A 19276-nucleotide genomic window follows, 5' to 3' on the forward strand; every position below is an offset into this window, starting at 1 on the left:
TTCCTGTTTTAAAACGCTTTTGAAAACACACCTTTTTCGATAATGTTCAGACTGGCGTGAGTTGATATTTATATATGTGTTGTGTTTATATTGATAGTTTATGTGTTTTATTATGTTTTATGTAAGTGTCAGTGGTTTTATCTTGTGTTTTACACTTTGTTTTGTACAGCACAAACCTTTTCTTTTTAAATGTGCTATATAAATAAATTGGATTTGGATTTAACACACTGTTTACTGCAACAGCTACACCCTTCTTGCACATGTTCTTTCAGCTATTTATTAATAAGTGACTTTTATGTATATATATGCCTGTATATATTGTGCTATTCTTAGTTCGTGTATTGTCTGTCTTTGTTAATGTTTGTTTATAATGGAGCACTGTAACGAAAAATAATTTCCCTGGGGATCAATAAAGTATTCTGATTCTGATTGATTCAGTGAGAATCTACAATGTAAATAGTCATGACAATAAAGAAAAACCATTAAATGAGACGTTAAATTCCCTACCGGCATTCCTCTGGGTCCCTGTGATCCAGAATTACCCTTCACACCTGGATCTCCTGGTTGGCCCTTAAACAACAACAGATTATTCAAAACATTTAAAACCATCTGCTCTCATATGTTAATATGTGTGAACATTATATTGAACTGGGAACTTCAGATACAGGAAGTGTTTATGTGCTGTTGGCTTTCTCTGTTGTAAACGAACAGGAAGTACTTCGACATCATTTAAAGGAAAGATACAGAAACCACTGTCTGACTGAAGAGAGTCAGCTGTAACCATACTCAGTTCTAAAAACCTAAAAACACAGTCACTTTTACAGCTGGGTGCCATCAGAACTCAGTCACTGACGAGGCATAGGAAGTGATGTCACACACCTTCTGTCCAATACGTCCACGACCTCCAGCTGGCCCTGGTTCTCCAACTGATCCATGTTTACCCTGCAGGTGTCACGCCCGGTGTGGCAGGCGTGTGGAGTTTGTAGAGAGGACCCAAAAGGCGGCAGCTCTGGTGCAGGTGAGTATTTATTTACAGGAGTGGGTACAAACAGCAATGGCGGGTGAACATGAAACCGAAAACCTAAACTGGGTAAAACTAACAAAACAAACCAGAAACAAAGGTGCAGGAAGGTCCGGGGAAATACAAACGGAGAGACGAGGGAGACTGAGGGGAAACAACACAGACGAACCAGCAACGAGGACAGTGAACACACACAATAAATACACACCAGTAATCAGGGGATGGGAAACAGGAGGAACACACCTGGGAGACATAACAGCTGACGAGGTGGGGGAACGTCAACAGGACACTCTGACATAAGACAAAGACCTTCAAAATAAAACAGGAACACATACATGTAAAGACACGGACTAACCACAGGAATGCTCGGCAGAAAAGCATGAACACAAACCGAGGAGGAACAGAAACCATAGTACCATAATAGAAAACACAAAACGCTGGGTCAAAAGGACCCAGGATCATGACAGCAGGAGGAACAGTTCACACTCTATTAACATAATGAGCAGTGATACTGTTTAAATCAGTCACTATAGGCTGCACAGATGAAGTGACGCACTCACCTGAGATCCTGGAAAACCAGGCATTCCTTTGGGTCCAGGTTGGCCGCTGTTCCCCCCGTCTCCCTGCAACAACACTGATGCCTGATTACGAGTGTATATCATTGTCATCAATCTGAATGAATGAAATGAATTTATATCATTTCTTAGAAAATATTTAAAGTTGCGTCCATACCTTTGGGACAGTGATTAAAATGTGACTAAAGTGCAGACTTTCAGCTTTGACTCACAGTGTTTATCAGAGGTTTTATTTTTTATTCACTGTTTATTCACTGTTTTATTAACTGTTCAGGAATTTCAGACATTTTTATGCACAGCCTCCCATTTTTAAAAGCTTTAAAAGTAATTGGAAAAACCAACACTTTAAATATAAGTTTTTAAACTTGGATGAAAATCCAGTGACTGCCTGAAGTGTGGAACACATCGTCTCTACAAAAGTCCTGCAAAAAACCAAAAAGCTTTTTACTATCAGTGCTTTTAATCGATAACATGTGCTGGGATTATGTGATCAATTTGTTTTAGTCTGAACTTTAAATGAACATTTGAATTAAAGTCGACAGGCATTATTTATACTGTCGTATACCTGTATACCCGAGTCTCTGTATGAGGATCACTGCTCTTCTGATTGCATGCCTCATGAAAACAGCTTTTCTTAGAAACAGAAGAACGTTTATCTAAGAAATCAGAAATCTCACCGGGTTTCCATCGAGTCCACCGTCACCCCCGTACCCGTCTGGACCAGGATCACCCTGTGGATTAGAAAACATTGCCTGGGAATGTCTTATATGTTCCCAGGAGGAACTGGAAAATGTGTCTGGGGAGAAGCCTACTGACGCCGCGGCCTGACTTCAGATAAGCAGAAGATTCCCATATGGAAAAGATATATATATAAATCTTAGATCTGTCTTGTGTGAAACTTGTATGAAAAGCATACAAGAGTGAAAACAGATATAAGATCCCTTGAAAAATTATATAAATGAAACTTGTATGTTTTGGATACTTACTAAAACAATATATGAAAGTAATGAGAAAGTGGCCACTTTCATGAGTAAATCATATAAGCCTTATATTACTCACTATATGAAGTAGGCCACATCTTATGCAAGTCTTTTATAAGTTTTACTATTCATTTCCATATGGGTTGATAGACCTCAAGTGAAAAGTCCTTCCTCGGGGTGTTTTCATCCAAGGAATGTGTTTAGGAGAAACACGGGATGTAAGCTTTTAGCAAACTGAGTTTGGAAATACACATCACAGCGGTTAAATATCTCAAAGTTCGGTCCCAATCAGAGTGATTAATGACACAGGTTTGATGCTACACTGTTACATACAAGCTTTATAAATACCCAGAGTCGTCTGTGAGAGCTGCCAAAAACACTGAGAACAAACAAAAAGGCCCATGAATAAAAACCCTGTCAGACCCCAGTACTTTGCATACTTAAGCCCACTTATGTGTCTAAAAGAAAACATCAGGAAACTCTTAAAGAACAAATCTGTTTATACAAGAGGCCAAGTGGTTTGTAACTCCAAATCAGCCATCATGTAAGAGCATGAACGAGATGTCGTTTGTCTGATGAGCTCACCAGAAGAATTCCATCTCCAGCATCACTCACTGATCCAGATGGATGTAGAAAATGAACTCAACTGTACTTTACAGTTCAGCCCCAACATTTAACTCTTTCTGTAAATAACTCTGAGACCCCAAAAGCTGCACTTCCTCTAATGTTCACTTAATGCTCCTAAAATGAGTTCCCTTTACAGCAGACACCTTCTCATGGAAATGCAGTTACCTCTGATCCCCAAAAACCCGACCATAAAGTCGTGGCTTCAAAGTACTACTCCACCAACCAGTGGGTGATGTCATGGTCACTACTTCCATCTTTTACATGCAGAGTATGGATGTGCCTTACTGGTGTCCCTGGGCTGCCGGGGTCTCCTTTGGGTCCTGGTCTGGTGTTGTCGACACCCGGGTGCCCTGTCAGACAAACACACAAATCCAGAGTCAGTGTTTGGTTCTTGAAGTGGAGCTTCCAGCTGTTTCCCAGCTGCCATCACAGTCAAATCCACCCGTTCCTCTAACATCAACTTTGAAGACAAAATGTTCATGATTGATTTGGATAAATGAGTTCATTATGTATTTTTCAGCTTTGCTTTCACTCGTTCTACATCGTTTAGATGCTCTTCACTGTCGTACATGCACAACAACACTGTGGGTGCTCCTTACCAACTGTGCAGGAATATAAATGGTAGACAACAGAAATAAAGAACAAACAGGAGAAAGGTATACCGACAGTATAAATCTTTCCGAGTACTTCCTTGATTTTAGTTCTTGGTTCACGTTTCATTTTGTTCCCTTTAGTTCCCAGTCTGTGTCTTTGTCTCATCTCTGTGTGTTCCCTGTATGAAGCCAGTCTCGTCTCCCTGTGTTTCTTTACCGTTGGTCTTATATTGCCATTTCCTCGTCTCCTGTGCCTTGTGTTCAGTTTTTGCCACCGTGTTTCTTCCTCCAGTGTCAGTTTCCTTGTATTTAGTCTATTCACGTGTATGTTATCTTTCCATTTAGATAGTTAATTTCCGTGTTTTATCCTTTTGTTTCCTTGTGAAATCAGTCGTGTCTGTTTACTTATGTCAAGTTCCTGCCTTTGCCTCTGTCTCAGTGTTATGGCTCCTGTTTTCTGTGTCATTACTCCTGATTAGACCCAGCTGTGTTCACAGCTGTCTCTCTAATCAACCTTGAGTGGCTCCCTCTGTCCGGCTTCAGCAGCGTTCAGTGGTTTCTAGTTTTAGTGTTTATTCCCAATTACATTTGAGTAAGAGTAAAGCTGCACTTTCAGTTTTTATTTTGTGATTTTGTTTCCTCTTTTCTTTGTTTGGTACTTTGGATATTAGACTCAAACTGCTCGCCTGTGTCATCTACTGTCAAAGTCTTGCGGTGGTCCAATCAGAGTCCAGAGCGCAGCTTGCCTGAGATGCTGTGGTGGATCTTCTCAAAGCTTTGCATAATCCTCAATGAACGCAACACTGTAAAGACGATTGGGCCAAAACTACTCGACAGTGATGAGAAAGACAGACGAAGTCAAAGATATAACCTTTACTTCAGGTTTCTGATGTTGAAGGTGGCTCCACAAGCTGCTGAAGGGCGGCCAGTGTCCACCATGTTTGTTTCATCACTTGTCACAATGAAATAACCGACCCAGCAGGGTCTATCTGATATCCTCGTGTTCCAGAATCAACACTGTACCTGACAACTCACACTGTTATGATGTCATAACTTTGCAACTTTGACAACCCCCGCACACGTACAGTCAGGAAAAACATCTAAAAAAAGGAGTAGTGTAGAGTGATGGTTAGGGTTTGTCATGTGGTGTGATGGCGTTTCCACGTTGCAAAACTATGACATCGCTACAGTGATTGGTGAACGTGCACCATCATTAGTTTCGTTGTATCAGCAGCACGATGATATCAGATCGTGTGACCTGAGGGGTTGCAGCTCTCGGACATGTGGACAGCTCTGACACTTCAGTGCTTTCACTCAAATGTTTAGAAACTAAAGCAGTGAAACTCACCGAATCCCCTCTTAGTCTCATCTCTGCTTTCCATCCCGCCTCACCTTTGGTCCCCGGGATACCCTGAGGAGGGTCAGAGGTCAACATCTCAGAGCTTGTCTTCCAAAAACCCAGCCCAGTTATAACACACAGAAATAACAGAGAATCTGCAGCGATGATAACAATAAAATGAAACATGGAAATCATTTCATTAAGTAACAATGATCAGAGCTGAAGCACAAAACCAAAGAAACTTTGGGTGTTTTTTGTTTACTGGGTTTCCCGGCGGTCCTCGGTCTCCTCTCAGTCCACCGACTCCCGTCTCTCCCTGCAAACAAAACCAGAAGCAGGCGTCATCTCCTGCTCCTCTCTCCACGTCAGCTCCGACTTTATCTCGCTTCTTCTTCCACAGTCACGTGACACAAACCATCTCATCTTCAGACTGCAGATATGTTTAACACATTATTGGTGTTTATTATGGAATAAAGTTTCACGATATGTGAAAGAAGGAATACTTTGAGGACCTCCTCAATCCCACTGGCACGTCTTCCGTGGCGGAAGCAGAGTCTGGGGACGAAGGGGATGACCCGCCAATCTCTGGGGGCGAGGTCACTGAGGCAGTTAAACAACTCCTTGGTGGCAGAACCCCTGGGGTGGACGAGGTCCGCCCCAAGTTCCTGAAGGCTCTGGATGTTGTAGGGCTGTCCTGGTTGACACGTCTCTACAATGTTGCGTGGAGATCAGGGGCAGTATCCCTGGACTGGCAGACGGGGTGGTGGTCCCCATCTTTAAGAAAGGGGACCGGAGGGTGTGTTCCAACTACAGGGGAATCACACTCCTCAGCCTCCCTGGGAAAGTCTATGCCAGGGTGCTGGAGAGGAGAGTTCGTCCGTTAGTCGAATCTTGGATACAGGAGGAACAATGTTTTCGGCCTAGTCCTGGAACACTGGATCAGCTCTTTATCCTCTCGAGGATACTTGAGGGTGCATCGGAGTTTGCCCAACCAGTCTACATGTGTTTTGTGGACTTGGAGAAGGCATTCGACTGTGTCCCTCGGGGGGTCCTGTGGGGGGGTGCTCCGGGAGTATGGGGTGTCTGGCCCACTGCTACGGGCCATTCAGTCCTTATACAATCGTTGCAAGACCTTGGCCCGCATAGCCGGCAAAAAGTCGGACTCGTTCCTGGTGAGTGATGGGCTCCGCCAGGGCTGCCCTTTGTCACCGAGTCTGTTCATAATTTTTATGGACAGAATTTTTAGGCGTAGCCAAGTGGCGGAAGGCCTTCACTTGGCTTTTTGCGGATGATGTGGTTCTGTTGGCTTCATCGGATGATGGCCTCCAGCTCGCCTTGGAACGGTTCGCAGCCGAGTGTGAAGCGGTGGGAATGAGAATCAGCACCTTCAAATCTGAGGCCATGGTTCTCAGCCGGAAAAGGGTGGAGTGCCCACTCCGGGTCAGGGACGAGTTCCTGCCCCAAGTGGAGGAGTTTAAGTATCTCGGGGTCTAGTTCGTTACGGGAGAAGGAAGATCGACAGACGGATTGGTGCAGCGGCTGCAGTGATGCGGACGCTGTATTGGTCTGTTGTGGTGAAGAGAGAGCTGAGAGTGTAAAAGCAAAGCTCTCAATTTACCGGTCGATCTACGCCCCTACCCACACCTATGGTCACGAGCTGTGGGGAGTGACGGAAAGAACGAGATCGTGAATACAAGTAGTGGAAATGGGCTTCCGCTGAAGGGTGGCTGGCCTCTCTCTTAGAGATAGGGTGAGAAGTTCGGCCATTCGGGAGGGGCTCAGAGTAGAGCCGCTGCTCCTCCACATCGAAAGGAGCCAGTTGAGGTGGTTCGGGCATCTGACAAGGATGCCTCCTGGGGGCCTCCTGGGTGAGGTTTTCCGGGCATGTCCCACCGGGAGAAGGCCCTGGGGTAGACCCAGGACACGCTGGAGAGATTATATCTCTCGGCTGGCCTGGGAACGCCTTGGCGGTTCCCCCTGATAAACTGGAGGAGGTGGCTGGGGAGAGGGAGGTCTGGGCTTCTCTGCTTGTGCTGCTGCCCCCGCTACACGGCTCCGGATAAGCGGAAGAAAATGGATGGATGGATGGATGGATGGATGGATGGACTTGACCATCTCCAGTCAGTCCAGAATGCTGTGGCAAGGCTTTTAACAAAGACACGAAAAAGGGAGCACATTACACCAGTGTTATGCTCATTACACTGGCTTCCAGTACATTTTAGAATTCATTTTAAAATCTTAGTACTGACTTTTAAAGCTTTGAATCATGTCGCTCCTGTCTATATTTCTTATCTTTTAGAAACTCACACTCCCTCTCGCAGCCTGAGATCATCTAATCAAAGGCTGTTGGTAGTCCTCCAAACACGTTTTAAAACCAGAGGTGATAGATCTTTTAGAGCTGTGGCCCCTAGGTTGTGGAATTCTCTCCCTCCATCTTTACGTTGCCTGGATTGTATTTATTCTTTTAAAGATCATCTTAAGACTTATTTATTTAGACTAACATTTAACTCTCTGGGGTCGACGGACGCACCGGCGCGTCAAAATCACATGACCAATTTAAGACGACACAGCTACAAGATGCAGTGACTCAGAGTCTCCATTTCAAATTGGGTCGAAAGTACGGACTTCAAACTATATACCAGTTCTTGAATTGTGTCGATGGCCCACATAAAGCCAGAGTTATGATCAAAAATACACGCGATGTTTTTTTCTGAACAAAACAGTGGTGTTTACAGCGGGAAGAAACGTAAAAACAGCGTTTTCTACAGACAGCGCTAGCAAACACTCTCCGCTTGCGAGTGAAAAAAGAAAAAGAAAAAACACCCCTTCCCTATTGGTGTTAGAGTTTTCCATGTCAGCCAATCAAAAAAAATGATATGGCAACATGTGACATTTGGTTGTTTAGGGAGAAGGGGACGTTTTTAGGAGTGACACCCGTGACGGAAAGCGGGCGAGCGAAAGAAAGAGAGAGAGCGAGTTTTCATATGTGAGACATTAGTGACGTTTAGCGTGTTTTGAGGCTATAGTTAGTTTGTTGTGTAGTTATTGTTTTTTATTGTGTGTCAGTTGTACTGCTGAATGTCACAGTTGATCCAAAAAAGCCAACAAAGGCAAATTCCAGTGTAAACACTGTTCCCACATGGAAAACAGGATTGATACACCTCCTGCTGTCAGACCTGCAGGGTTTAGGCCTGTGGTGCTCTCCTCTGTCTTATACTGAACACAAACTATTTTTTGTACTAGCACAAATACAGGGAGTGCAGAATTATTAGGCAAGTTGTATTTTTGAGGAATAATTTTATTATTGAACAACAACCATGTTCTCAATGAACCCAAAAACTCATTAATATCAAAGCTGAATGTTTTGGAAGTAGTTTTAGTTTTAGCTATTTTAGGGGATATCTGTGTGTGCAGGTGACTATTACTGTGCATAATTATTAGGCAACTTAACAAAAACAAATATATACCCATTTCAATGATTTATTTTTACCAGTGAAACCAATATAACATCTCCACATTCACAAATATACATTTCTGACATTCAAAAACAAAACAAAAACAAATCAGCGACCAATATAGCCACTGTGGAATTACAGGGATTATTTTACATAACCATCATCTTATCATTGCATTAATTATCATTTCATCAAAGTGTTTATTGAAGCTGCTGGCATTATGTTATAATTTATATTATAGGGGTTATCATAATCAAATATTAACATGTTTATTACAGGTGCAGTTATAACTACTTTAAAATGATTGAGTTAAATATATATGTATCATAACTCATATGCTGAGTATATTGTTACAGTAAAATAGTAGCTGAGCAAAGGCCTGAATGTATTCAGCTTCTTGTGGTATTTGAGTTTGCCTAGTTACAGGTGACAGAAGGATGTCCAGTCCATGGTGACCTCAAAGGCCTGAGATCATCACCATATTCGGAAGAGTATGCCACAAGGAGGAACCTCTGTGTTTGCATTTAATTCTTAAAATACATGAATGTTCTGTACATGCAAATTATGTGCTTGTAAGCGCAAGAAGGGCGTTACAATACCCTGATGTTATAAAAGCAATCTAGAGTGTGTATTTTGGGTAGAGATGTACAACTGTTTTGCAGTTTGCACCTCTCCACGCTATGTGCATTAAAATCAATTGTTTGAACGACCTCTTCTGGACTATCATTGTTTTACTCTCATCCTCAATTTCGAACCCGTAACATTTGGTGCATTGGCCGAGGTTGAGGGAGAAAAGTTGGAGAATGAGACTGAGAGGGTCCAAGGTGCTCAAACAGGCAGACACGAGTCAGTGGTCGAAGTGAGTTGACATAAGCCGGCTTATTCAAAGGTAAGGCACTACCTGTTGAATTATTTCCAAACAGTGCTGAATTGGTTCTGACAAAATTGAAAGTCTACTCACTGAAAATTACTGGTAAAGGTCTGTTTTGATTTTGGTGAAAATCTCATGAGAATTGAAGTTGAAGTAATGATAATGTAAGGTTAAGTGACAGTACTGATTAAAGGAAAAGCAGTTGGACTGCTACGAGGATTTAAATGCAGTTGGACTGCTAAGGAAAGAGAATTTAAAGTAGTTGGACTACTGAATTTAGGATATAGGTCATTTGAAATCTGTATATGGGCATACAGTTATAATTGAATATAAAGCTGGGCTTGGACATCAATAAAGTTGGTTTGGTGGTTTCATAGGATGTCTTTAAAAACATAATTAAATTTATGTAGAACGGAACTGTGGGATGTTCTAGGAAGTGCATTTCTCGGAGGTGACGCTCCCAATTTCCTGAGGACGCTCAGGATTTTCCGTTGGACGGGATAGTCCGATTGGCGATCGTGGAGAACTTGGGAACCTCCAAAATAGCTAGTGGTTGGACCACTTTACCGTTTGGAACGGTTTATGCACTTTTTTGGGTAGCAAAGGTTGGACCTTGGGCGTTGGACGCTTTTAAATTTACTTAGGACATTTAGGGATTAGACCAGATACAGTTTGGAACTGATACTGTGTGAATTGATGATAAAAAACTTGGAGTTTGTCCCTTGGAGGGTTAATTTAAATTGTCGAAATTGTGTAGGTTTTGAAATGAGAGGCCTAAAATCTGTGCAGTTGTAATCATAGGACGTCTGTGTAAATATATTAAGAGACTTGTCTGAGTCTGTGAGTCAGGCTGGTATTATTTTTAGATTGTGTGTGTGTGTGTGAGAATGCAAATAAGGCAGCTGAGAGGTCAATAGAGTATGAGGAAGTTTATAGGGACTGCTAGACATTGCTGAGGGCTGTATTTAAGACGCTGGATTTGTTTATTACAATATTGTAAGTAAAGTTTTATTTCTTGCCATGACTGTATGACTTTTGCTGGGTCTTGAGATAGGATACATAAAATGTTGATACTTAGGACCGTTATTTGGGTTCTGAGAAATGAAATGGACTTTGAGATAATTTAATTAATAAATATGTCTGTAAGTGATGTTTGTTTTGGTGTCGAAGTAAGAGGTTTTAGGATTTTTAGATGGGTTTTGTTTCAGTTTGAGATGATATATAGAGTTACATTTTGTGTGCGGGTGTTGTTGAGTGACAACATGCGCAGTTTAAATTGGGCGCTGTTCCTTCCTCTTTTTAGTTTCAAAACACAAAGGCTGTTAGATTAAAAATTACTGTGTGAGGAACGGTTTGACTTTTGACTAGGGAAATATGATGCTTACTTTTGGGTCTATGAAGATATCATAACCTTTTGGTGGAGATGCCAGGGAAAAAATAGTGAGCTCAGACAAGGGAGTCTGAGAAAAACACCGTGAGATGAGTAGGTGTTTAACTGACTCAGGATTTCAGAGAATCGAGTCAGCGGCGATCTTGAGTTTTAATGGTAAGTTGATTGTAAGAGAAAAATCATTGTTTACCATGTTGAAGTAATTCTGATGATATTACTAGAGGTGTTGTGACACAAGTGAAGAACAAGTTGTAAATGGGGACTCACAATTATGTTGATATGGATAAAGGACAGAAACAGTTTCTGAATTTTGAGGAGAATTCTGAAGCACTGAGGTTGAATTTTCTCTGTGCTTGGTGCGCTGTGTGGACTTATATCAGAGTTATAAGTCCAAAGGTTATGACCTGGAGGTCATTCATGGTGTTTAAAGAAGAACAGGAATTAGAAAAGATATTTAATGTCATATTTTGTGTAAATTGAGGGGGACTCACCACATATGTGTTCACCTTTTTAATTTAAAGTGACACAGACATTGACACACACATAAAATTCTTAGGGGTGAGTTACTTCCTCTTTTAATTTTAAACTGGAACACATGTGTGCATTGGACTAGAATTTCATTTGGGCTAGTTAAAGATAAAGATGACCTGTGTCAGTCCCAGAGGTGGGAAATTTCTTTTGTTAAAGCAAAAGCGCAAAGTTATGCAGTAGAAATCAGAAAACACTGGAATGCCATAAAATAAAATAGAACAGAATGATGTATACAATAGAATAAAATAAGAATACCAAGATTATATAAAACTCTTTCTCTTTTAAGAGGACAGACGCAGTTACTGAGGGTTGTCTACTTCCCTTCCTGATTGTAAACAAGCATGTTTGATAGAGATCTCTGGCGCTTGATAAAACTCTCTCTAAAACTCCCTGTAAGACTGTTAGGAAAGCGTGTATGGGGTGATTATAAGTGTATGAATGTTGTACTGGATTTTAATGATTCTGTGTGAGTTGTACAAAGTAATATAAGTAATAATAAGTCTGGGTAGGTACAATAGGAGAATGAGTGAAAAAGTGGAAGTCTGAGAGAAAAGGCAGTGTGTGTGAGACGATTATGAAAGGATTGTGTGAATGAAGTAAAAAAAAAAACAAAAAAAAAAAAAAAAAAAAAAAAACTGACAAATGCAAAAATTAGTATACTGAAAAGTGTGTGAGAAGAGGGTGTATTGTTTTTAGACCAAGACTTAGTAAAACTAAAGAGGGTTTGTAGACTGTAAATATGAAAAAACAAGTGTTTGATTAATCTGTAGAAACAGGAAAGAGAAATAGGAAATACTGTGCTGCTGTGTGAGTGATTGATGATGTCAGGGGAGCACCCAGAGAAATAGGCAGACGAGTTAAATTCTAAGAAGATGAAGCGAATGCATGTTTTAAGTAAAGTAATAAAGTAATAAAATTATATTAATTACAGGTTTTAGAAAAGGGACAGACTGAGAGAAATAAATACATGAACTGACAATTACATTAATGAATTGAAAATGCACGTACACTAACTGTTACATGTGAAATTATTGTTGGAAAGTTTAATACACATATGAAATAAAGAAAGCAGTTTACACTCCTTTAATTTCCAGAACCAGTGTGTCCCCTAGACCTGATAACACCCTTGCCCAGTTGGCCCCCGTATAAGGCAGCATGGAAGGCTGGACAGCCCATGACGGGTAAGATCCCACCTCGAAACCCTGGGACAACCTAAGGCAAGGCGCAGTCACGATTGCTCGAACCTAAGTCCCGGAGTGACCTTGGAGTCACTGGAGGAGACGGGACTTCAAGGGTACAGCCGCTGGGCACAGGCGAAGGGGAAATGCCACTAACAATGACCAGTGATGAGCCAGAGAGAGAAAACACACCTTGTCAAAAGGAGTTTGAAACACTGCAAAAGAAACATTTACAAGATCACAAGGATCACAAAGAAACATTGATAAAATTACACATACAAACAGAAAATGCACTAACCTTATAAAGATAAGCTCATGAAGATTAATGCGATTAAAACCTGGCTAAGAATACAAACATATGTAATTAAATAAGGTTGCTAATTTCAGGAGTGTTAAAATGGTGTGGATGTTGAATAAAATACACTTGGATAAAGTAACGTTGAGGAAAAACTCAAAAGAAGTTAGATGACAAGGAAATCAGTTATACGAAAAAGTGATTAAAGTAGTTTAAAAAGAGTGACTTAGCAGTGCTTTTGCACTGAGTGATCAAAACAAGTGATTAGTATAGAAAGAAAATGAAAATAATTGAATAATGGCATGGGCTTTAAAAAGTATTTCTCTTGCCAAGTTAAATTGTTGAGATATGGCTGAGTATGCAAAAAGTTGAAAGCTCGTGTGAATGTGGACAGAGGAGCTTGCTGTGTGTGTGATTGAGGCCTTAAAGGAGGGGTAGATTGTTCAGAGGTGCAAATTTGATTAAGAGGTTTATAAATTAGTGTTGACACATTGTTATAAGGTGTTAGGCTGAATCTGAGTATGGTAAAGTGCTTAATGGGGGTTATGGTTGTGTACGAAACGGTGTAGCTTTTGGCGAGGTTTGTAGTGTGTTGAATGGGTGAAATTTAAGATTGTTGAAGATTTTTGAGGTTGTTGTTTTGTTTTTAAAGGGGGAGTTTTAATAAAGATGGACATGTTTAAGGTGGCCGATTGGTTTTGTAACAGTGCACTTAGAAAGAAAAAACCTGTCAGGTGATTTTGATTTGTACTTTGATGAGCTAATACTCAGCTCTCTTTTTTCTCTCATTTTGTTCTAAGCAGGCCTGCAAAAGAATGAATAACAGCGCTGACAATAGTCTCAGGAGAAGAAAAAGTAAGGTGACCTTTTACAAATTACAATGGGCAAAGGAAAGAGGCTACGTGTGGGGATCTGATCAGATTGTGGGTCCCTGTCTAAAAGGATTGCAGCGAGCCAATCCAGTCCAAAAGTATAAAGAACTATTTTCCTAGAAACAACTAAAAAGAAAATAGATGAGTATATAAATTAACTGAGTTTACTGAAAGTGGAAAATGTGATTATTTGTGCGGACGTTTACCACTACCTGATGTTGATGCGTGTGAGTGAATGTGTGGGAATGGACAGGTGAATGGACGGACCAGGCAGACCATAGGTTGGACCGACTGGACACTGACAAAAGACTGGACTAAGGTTGGACACATGACTGATAATTGTTCTGTTTTAACTTTTCTTTTATAACACAGGTTGGATCATAAGTGGAGAAACTGAGTATAAAAGGTGATGTTCTGGTTAACACACAGGCTTTTGTTTCTAGGACGTTTCAAGGATGCAGGCTGTGGATGGAGCCAAGAAAGGATTTGACATGATGATTAATTTGATTTCATTCCTTAAATACAGGTTTGAAGCTCCGGAGCATTTATACATAATATGATAGGACTAAACTTTTCTTTTAATTGCCTAACCTGAGTGAAGGATTTTGAGTTTGTAACACATGAGATGTGTCACAAAAAGGGGGGTGTTAATATATGCGATTAGCTACATGAAATGTGCTCTTTTAGGGTTACTAAGCAAATGTCTACGTGACCTTTACCTAACAACCTTTGTGATGATAAACTTGTTTACCGACTTGCTCTCTTGTAGAACATACAGACTTAGAAAAGGGGAACTTCAGCTCTGAGTTTGAGAATAACTCTGTTAAGTTGACAGGAAACACGTCGAGACAGCCATATAGGGCAAATGTATTAGAGCTTGTAATTAAATGTGGGACTTGAAAAGAGGAAGCAAATTTGGTACAGGACGTACTTGAGATGATCAGGCGAGAGAAGGAGAAGGTCAGGAATAGTTTAAACTAAGATTGAGAAAGTAAATGGGGTAAAAGGGGGTGTAGCTTCAGGGCAGCTCACAGCCCGGCGTAAACGCAAGGTGCTGTCACACAGCTTAAGTTATTTGGGTGATTTATTTTATGACAAAATAATAAGGAAATATTAAAAATATACAACACGTTGAGGAGATCTCTTTTGTTATATGCCTCTCTGGAGCTTCTCTCCTGATGCTCTCAGCCAGACTGAAAAACAGGAAGCTTTAGTGCACAAGGCATATTAATAAATATAGACACAAAAAGAGGAACTCCCCATATAAACAACGTTCAAAATGTGTGAAGTATAAAGTACCGAAGTAACACTATATAAGTCACAGTTGATGATTCTAATGTTAGAGAGCTCTTGCAACTGGCGTCTGAGCTGTGCAGAGGTCGATGTTGGTCATAACAGTGATGTCTCTATTTACAGGTTGAGTTCATTTTATACACAGTGCATAAGTGTGCTTGTTTAGAGTTGATGTTCCGTCCAAACAGGTTTTAAGCTTCACTGGTGAGAGTGTCCAGGTGATACATGTTGAGGGAGGATGAGAATATAGCAGGTTAATTGCAGGCACGCTTACAAACACACATGATTTAAATATAGGCCAGGCTAAAGGCCTGGACTTGATGCAGCTTTCAACTTTACAGCTCCTAACTTGTAGGAATGGCGTGGAGTGTAATGAATGAATGCAAAACATGCTTACAGACACAAACATGACAGGGGTTTATTTTACAGGGTAAAGGTGGACCACAGGTTGCTTTGTTTCTGCTTAGCAACTACTGAGGTAAAAGGTGTTAAAGATAAATATGCAATAAGTGAACAGGAAATGTGTGAGGGTGAGCCGGCTGAAACAAAATGTTGTAGATAATGGAAACTTGTCTAATGGGCATTAACAGTAACCTTTGCATGTTATGTATATGCTTGAGGCCAAAAGAGGCGTAAATCCAGATAGAAAACTTTGAAGTGTGCTTTTTAGCGGAGAGTCAGGCTGACATGGGGATGGTGTGTATTTTACTGGGGTTGTGTTTAATAAGACTAAAAGCGTTGCTCACACACATAAAGAGTATTGAGATTGAAGAAAGTTAATATAATGGATAGAGCCCAGAACATGATAATATATAAGTGAAATCAAATGCAATGTGTGATTTCACTTTTATTGGGAAAATAATTAGCCAAGAAATGTGTATTGAACTCTCCACATACATTGACACTGCGCAACTATGAGTGGGCCATGGAATCAAGAAACTGTTACATATCTGTATTAAACTAGCCAACATAGACTCACCACAAATGATGTAGGATGTTGCCCTGCAGCGGGGGCAGAAAATAATTTGCAAATCAGGGATGTTATGTTGATTATAATATGCTTACCTATGTAGACACACACACACAGAAGGGAAGAATTTCAAAACAAAACAAAAAACAACTTCGCTTATCCTGTCAAGCACAGGAGCAAAATAAAAATCTCTTTGGGCTCTGGTAAAATTTCTTTAGTAAAAGTGTAAAAGGTCAAACCTAAGAGGTTGGGCAACCCGGAAAGTCCCTCCAGTATCAGGAGTTAATAGTCAGGAAACATTCTTCACTTTAACGCCTTTTTCTGAAAAACCACTGACTCATAGATGCAGATAGACATACAAGTGCACATACATACACATGTGAATTTAGACATTAAAAGTGTAGAGGCATGTACACACAGATTGGCAAACCGGTACAGAGTCTAACTGAAGAGCTTAACAAAGCAGACGTGGCAGTAGGGTTTGTGATTTTGCCTGATATGATATTGGGAACTAACTTTGAATAATGACAGGAACCTTAGATGAACACAGTAGGTTAGTAAGGTGTAGCAGAGAGAGGCTGTTTGTTTTCTATCCCTTACAGGAGAAGATTTCCACTAGAGAGAGACCCAGAAGAGGAGTGGAGATTACCTAAGCATGAAGTGTTTTCAAGTGGGGGCTGGTGTTTAGTACTAGACCACCTAGAGGACAGGAGGTTATTGTCTGATTTGCTGAGTCAGGGGGCGGCAAGAGAGGGTCACAGCGAAGGTAGTGGACCTGGGAATGGTGTAGTGACGTCTCTGGAAGACGTCAAAAGGGGGAATTGTGGAATTACAGGGATTATTTTACATAACCATCATCTTATCATTGCATTAATTATCATTTCATCAAAGTGTTTATTGAAGCTGCTGGCATTATGTTATAATTTATATTATAGGGGTTATCATAATCAAATATTAACATGTTTATTACAGGTGCAGTTATAACTACTTTAAAATGATTGAGTTAAATATATATATATCATAACTCATATGCTGAGTATATTGTTACAGTAAAATAGTAGCTGAGCAAAGGCCTGAATGTATTCAGCTTCTTGTGGTATTTGAGTTTGCTTAGTTACAGGTGACAGAAGGATGTCCAGTCCATGGTGACCTCAAAGGCCTGAGATCATCACCATATTCGAAAGAGTATGCCACAAGGAGGAACCTCTGTGTTTGCATTTAATTCTTAAAATACATGAATGTTCTGTACATGCAAATTATGTGCTTGTAAACGCAAGAAGGGGCGTTACAATACCCTGATGTTATAAAAGCAATCTAGAGTGTATTTTGGGTAGAGATGTACAACTGTTTTGCAGTTTGCACCTCTCCACGCTGCGTGCATTCATTAAAATCAATTGTTTGAACGACCTCTTCTGGACTATCATTGTTTTACTCTCATCCTCAATTTCGAACCCGTAACACCACCTTTCTTTGCAAGGACACTCAAAAGCCTGCCATCCATGGATTCTGTCAGTGTTTTGATCTGTTCACCATCAACATTGCGTGCAGCAGCAACCACAGCCTCCCAGACACTGTTCAGAGAGGTGTACTGTTTTCCCTCCTTGTAAATCTCACATTTGATGATGGACCACAGGTTCTCAATGGGGTTCAGATCAGGTGAACAAGGAGGCCATGTCATTAGTTTTTCTTCTTTTATACCCTTTCTTGCCAGCCACGCTGTGGAGTACTTGGACACGTGTGATGGAGCATTGTCCTGCATGAAAATCATGTTTTTCTTGAAGGATGCAGACTTCTTCCTGTACCACTGCTTGAAGAAGGTGTCTTCCAGAAACTGGCAGTAGGACTGGGAGTTGAGCTTGACTCCATCCTCAACCCGAAAAGGCCCCACAAGCTCATCTTTGATGATACCAGCCCAAACCAGTACTCCACCTCCACCTTGCTGGCGTCTGAGTGGGACTGGAGCTCTCTGCCCTTTACCAATCCAGCCACGGGCCCATCCATCTGGCCCATCAAGACTCACTCTCATTTCATCAGTCCATAAAACCTTAGAAAAATCAGTCTTGAGATATTTCTTGGCCCAGTCTTGACGTTTCAGCTTGTGTGTCTTGTTCAGTGGTGGTCGTCTTTCAGCCTTTCTTACCTTGGCCATGTCTCTGAGTATTGCACACCTTGTGCTTTTGGGCACTCCAGTGATGTTGCAGCTCTGAAATATGGCCAAACTGGTGGCAAGTGGCATCTTGGCAGCTGCACACTTGACTTTTCTCAGTTCATGGGCAGTTATTTTGCGCCTTGGTTTTTCCACACGCTTCTTGCGACCCTGTTGACTATTTTGAATGAAACGCTTGATTGTTCGATGATCACGCTTCAGAAGCTTTGCAATTTTAAGACTGCTGCATCCCTCTGCAAGATATCTCACTATTTTTGACTTTTCTGAGCCTGTCAAGTCCTTCTTTTGACCCATTTTGCCAAAGGAAAGGAAGTTGCCTAATAATTATGCACACCTGATATAGGGTGTTGATGTCATTAGACCACACCCTTCTCATTACAGAGATGCACATCACCTAATATGCTTAATTGGTAGTAGGCTTTCGAGCCTATACAGCTTGGAGTAAGACAACATGCATGAAGAGGATGATGTGGACGAAATACTCATTTGCCTAATAATTCTGCACTCCCTGTATGCAGGAAGGACGGCTCCCTTACGGGATTTGATTAAACAGGTGGGCGTTCGAAATCTTAAGGCTGAACTGCCATGGACGCTCGACACTGAAGCCGCGTTCATTTCATTGAAACAAGACTTGTCAAGGGCCTCAGATTTGGCTACACCTAACTATGATGAGCCATTTTACTTGGATATTTCTGTAACACTTGGAATAATAAATGGTGTGTTGTTTCAGAAAAAAGAGGGAGGAAGACAGGTACTTATGTATGTCAGCATAAGGTTGAGCCCAACAGAAGCAAGGCATCCTACATGCACACAGCATGCAGCAGGGGTTGCCAAAATAATACAGAAAACAGCACATGTAGTGAGAGAACACCCACTAAAAGTTCTGACTACACATAGTGTGGTGGCATATGTGAACTCGCAGGCGTTCACTATGACATCATTAGCACAACAGAGACTGAGTAAAGTTCTAGATGCTCCAAATCTGACATTTACACATGAAGGAATCAATATGGCAGATTTAATGGGAGCAGGGGAACCTCATGATTGTACTAAAAAAGCAGAAGTTGAAGGGAAAGTCAGGGAAGATTTAAAAGCGGAACCTATCCCTGGAGCTGAGGA

General features: G+C 41.1%; 1 protein-coding gene across 1 annotated transcript in view; it reads right to left on the reverse strand.

Annotated features, from left to right (window-relative positions):
* Window positions 1-545: 545 nt before the first annotated feature.
* The window catches only part of LOC116330551 (collagen alpha-3(VI) chain-like), a 78384-nt gene continuing 59653 nt past the window's right edge, over window positions 546-19276 (reverse strand). The window contains exons 22-26 of the mRNA XM_039619907.1: window positions 3427-3553; window positions 2274-2327; window positions 1582-1644; window positions 880-942; window positions 546-570 (exon numbers count right to left, since the gene is read on the reverse strand). Of these exons, the coding sequence (XP_039475841.1) occupies window positions 546-570; window positions 880-942; window positions 1582-1644; window positions 2274-2327; window positions 3427-3553 (332 nt within the window). The remainder of the gene's footprint in view (window positions 571-879; window positions 943-1581; window positions 1645-2273; window positions 2328-3426; window positions 3554-19276) is intronic.

Source organism: Oreochromis aureus, linkage group 11, assembly GCF_013358895.1.
Source record: "Oreochromis aureus strain Israel breed Guangdong linkage group 11, ZZ_aureus, whole genome shotgun sequence".
In the NCBI taxonomy this organism is placed as follows: domain Eukaryota; kingdom Metazoa; phylum Chordata; class Actinopteri; order Cichliformes; family Cichlidae; genus Oreochromis; species Oreochromis aureus.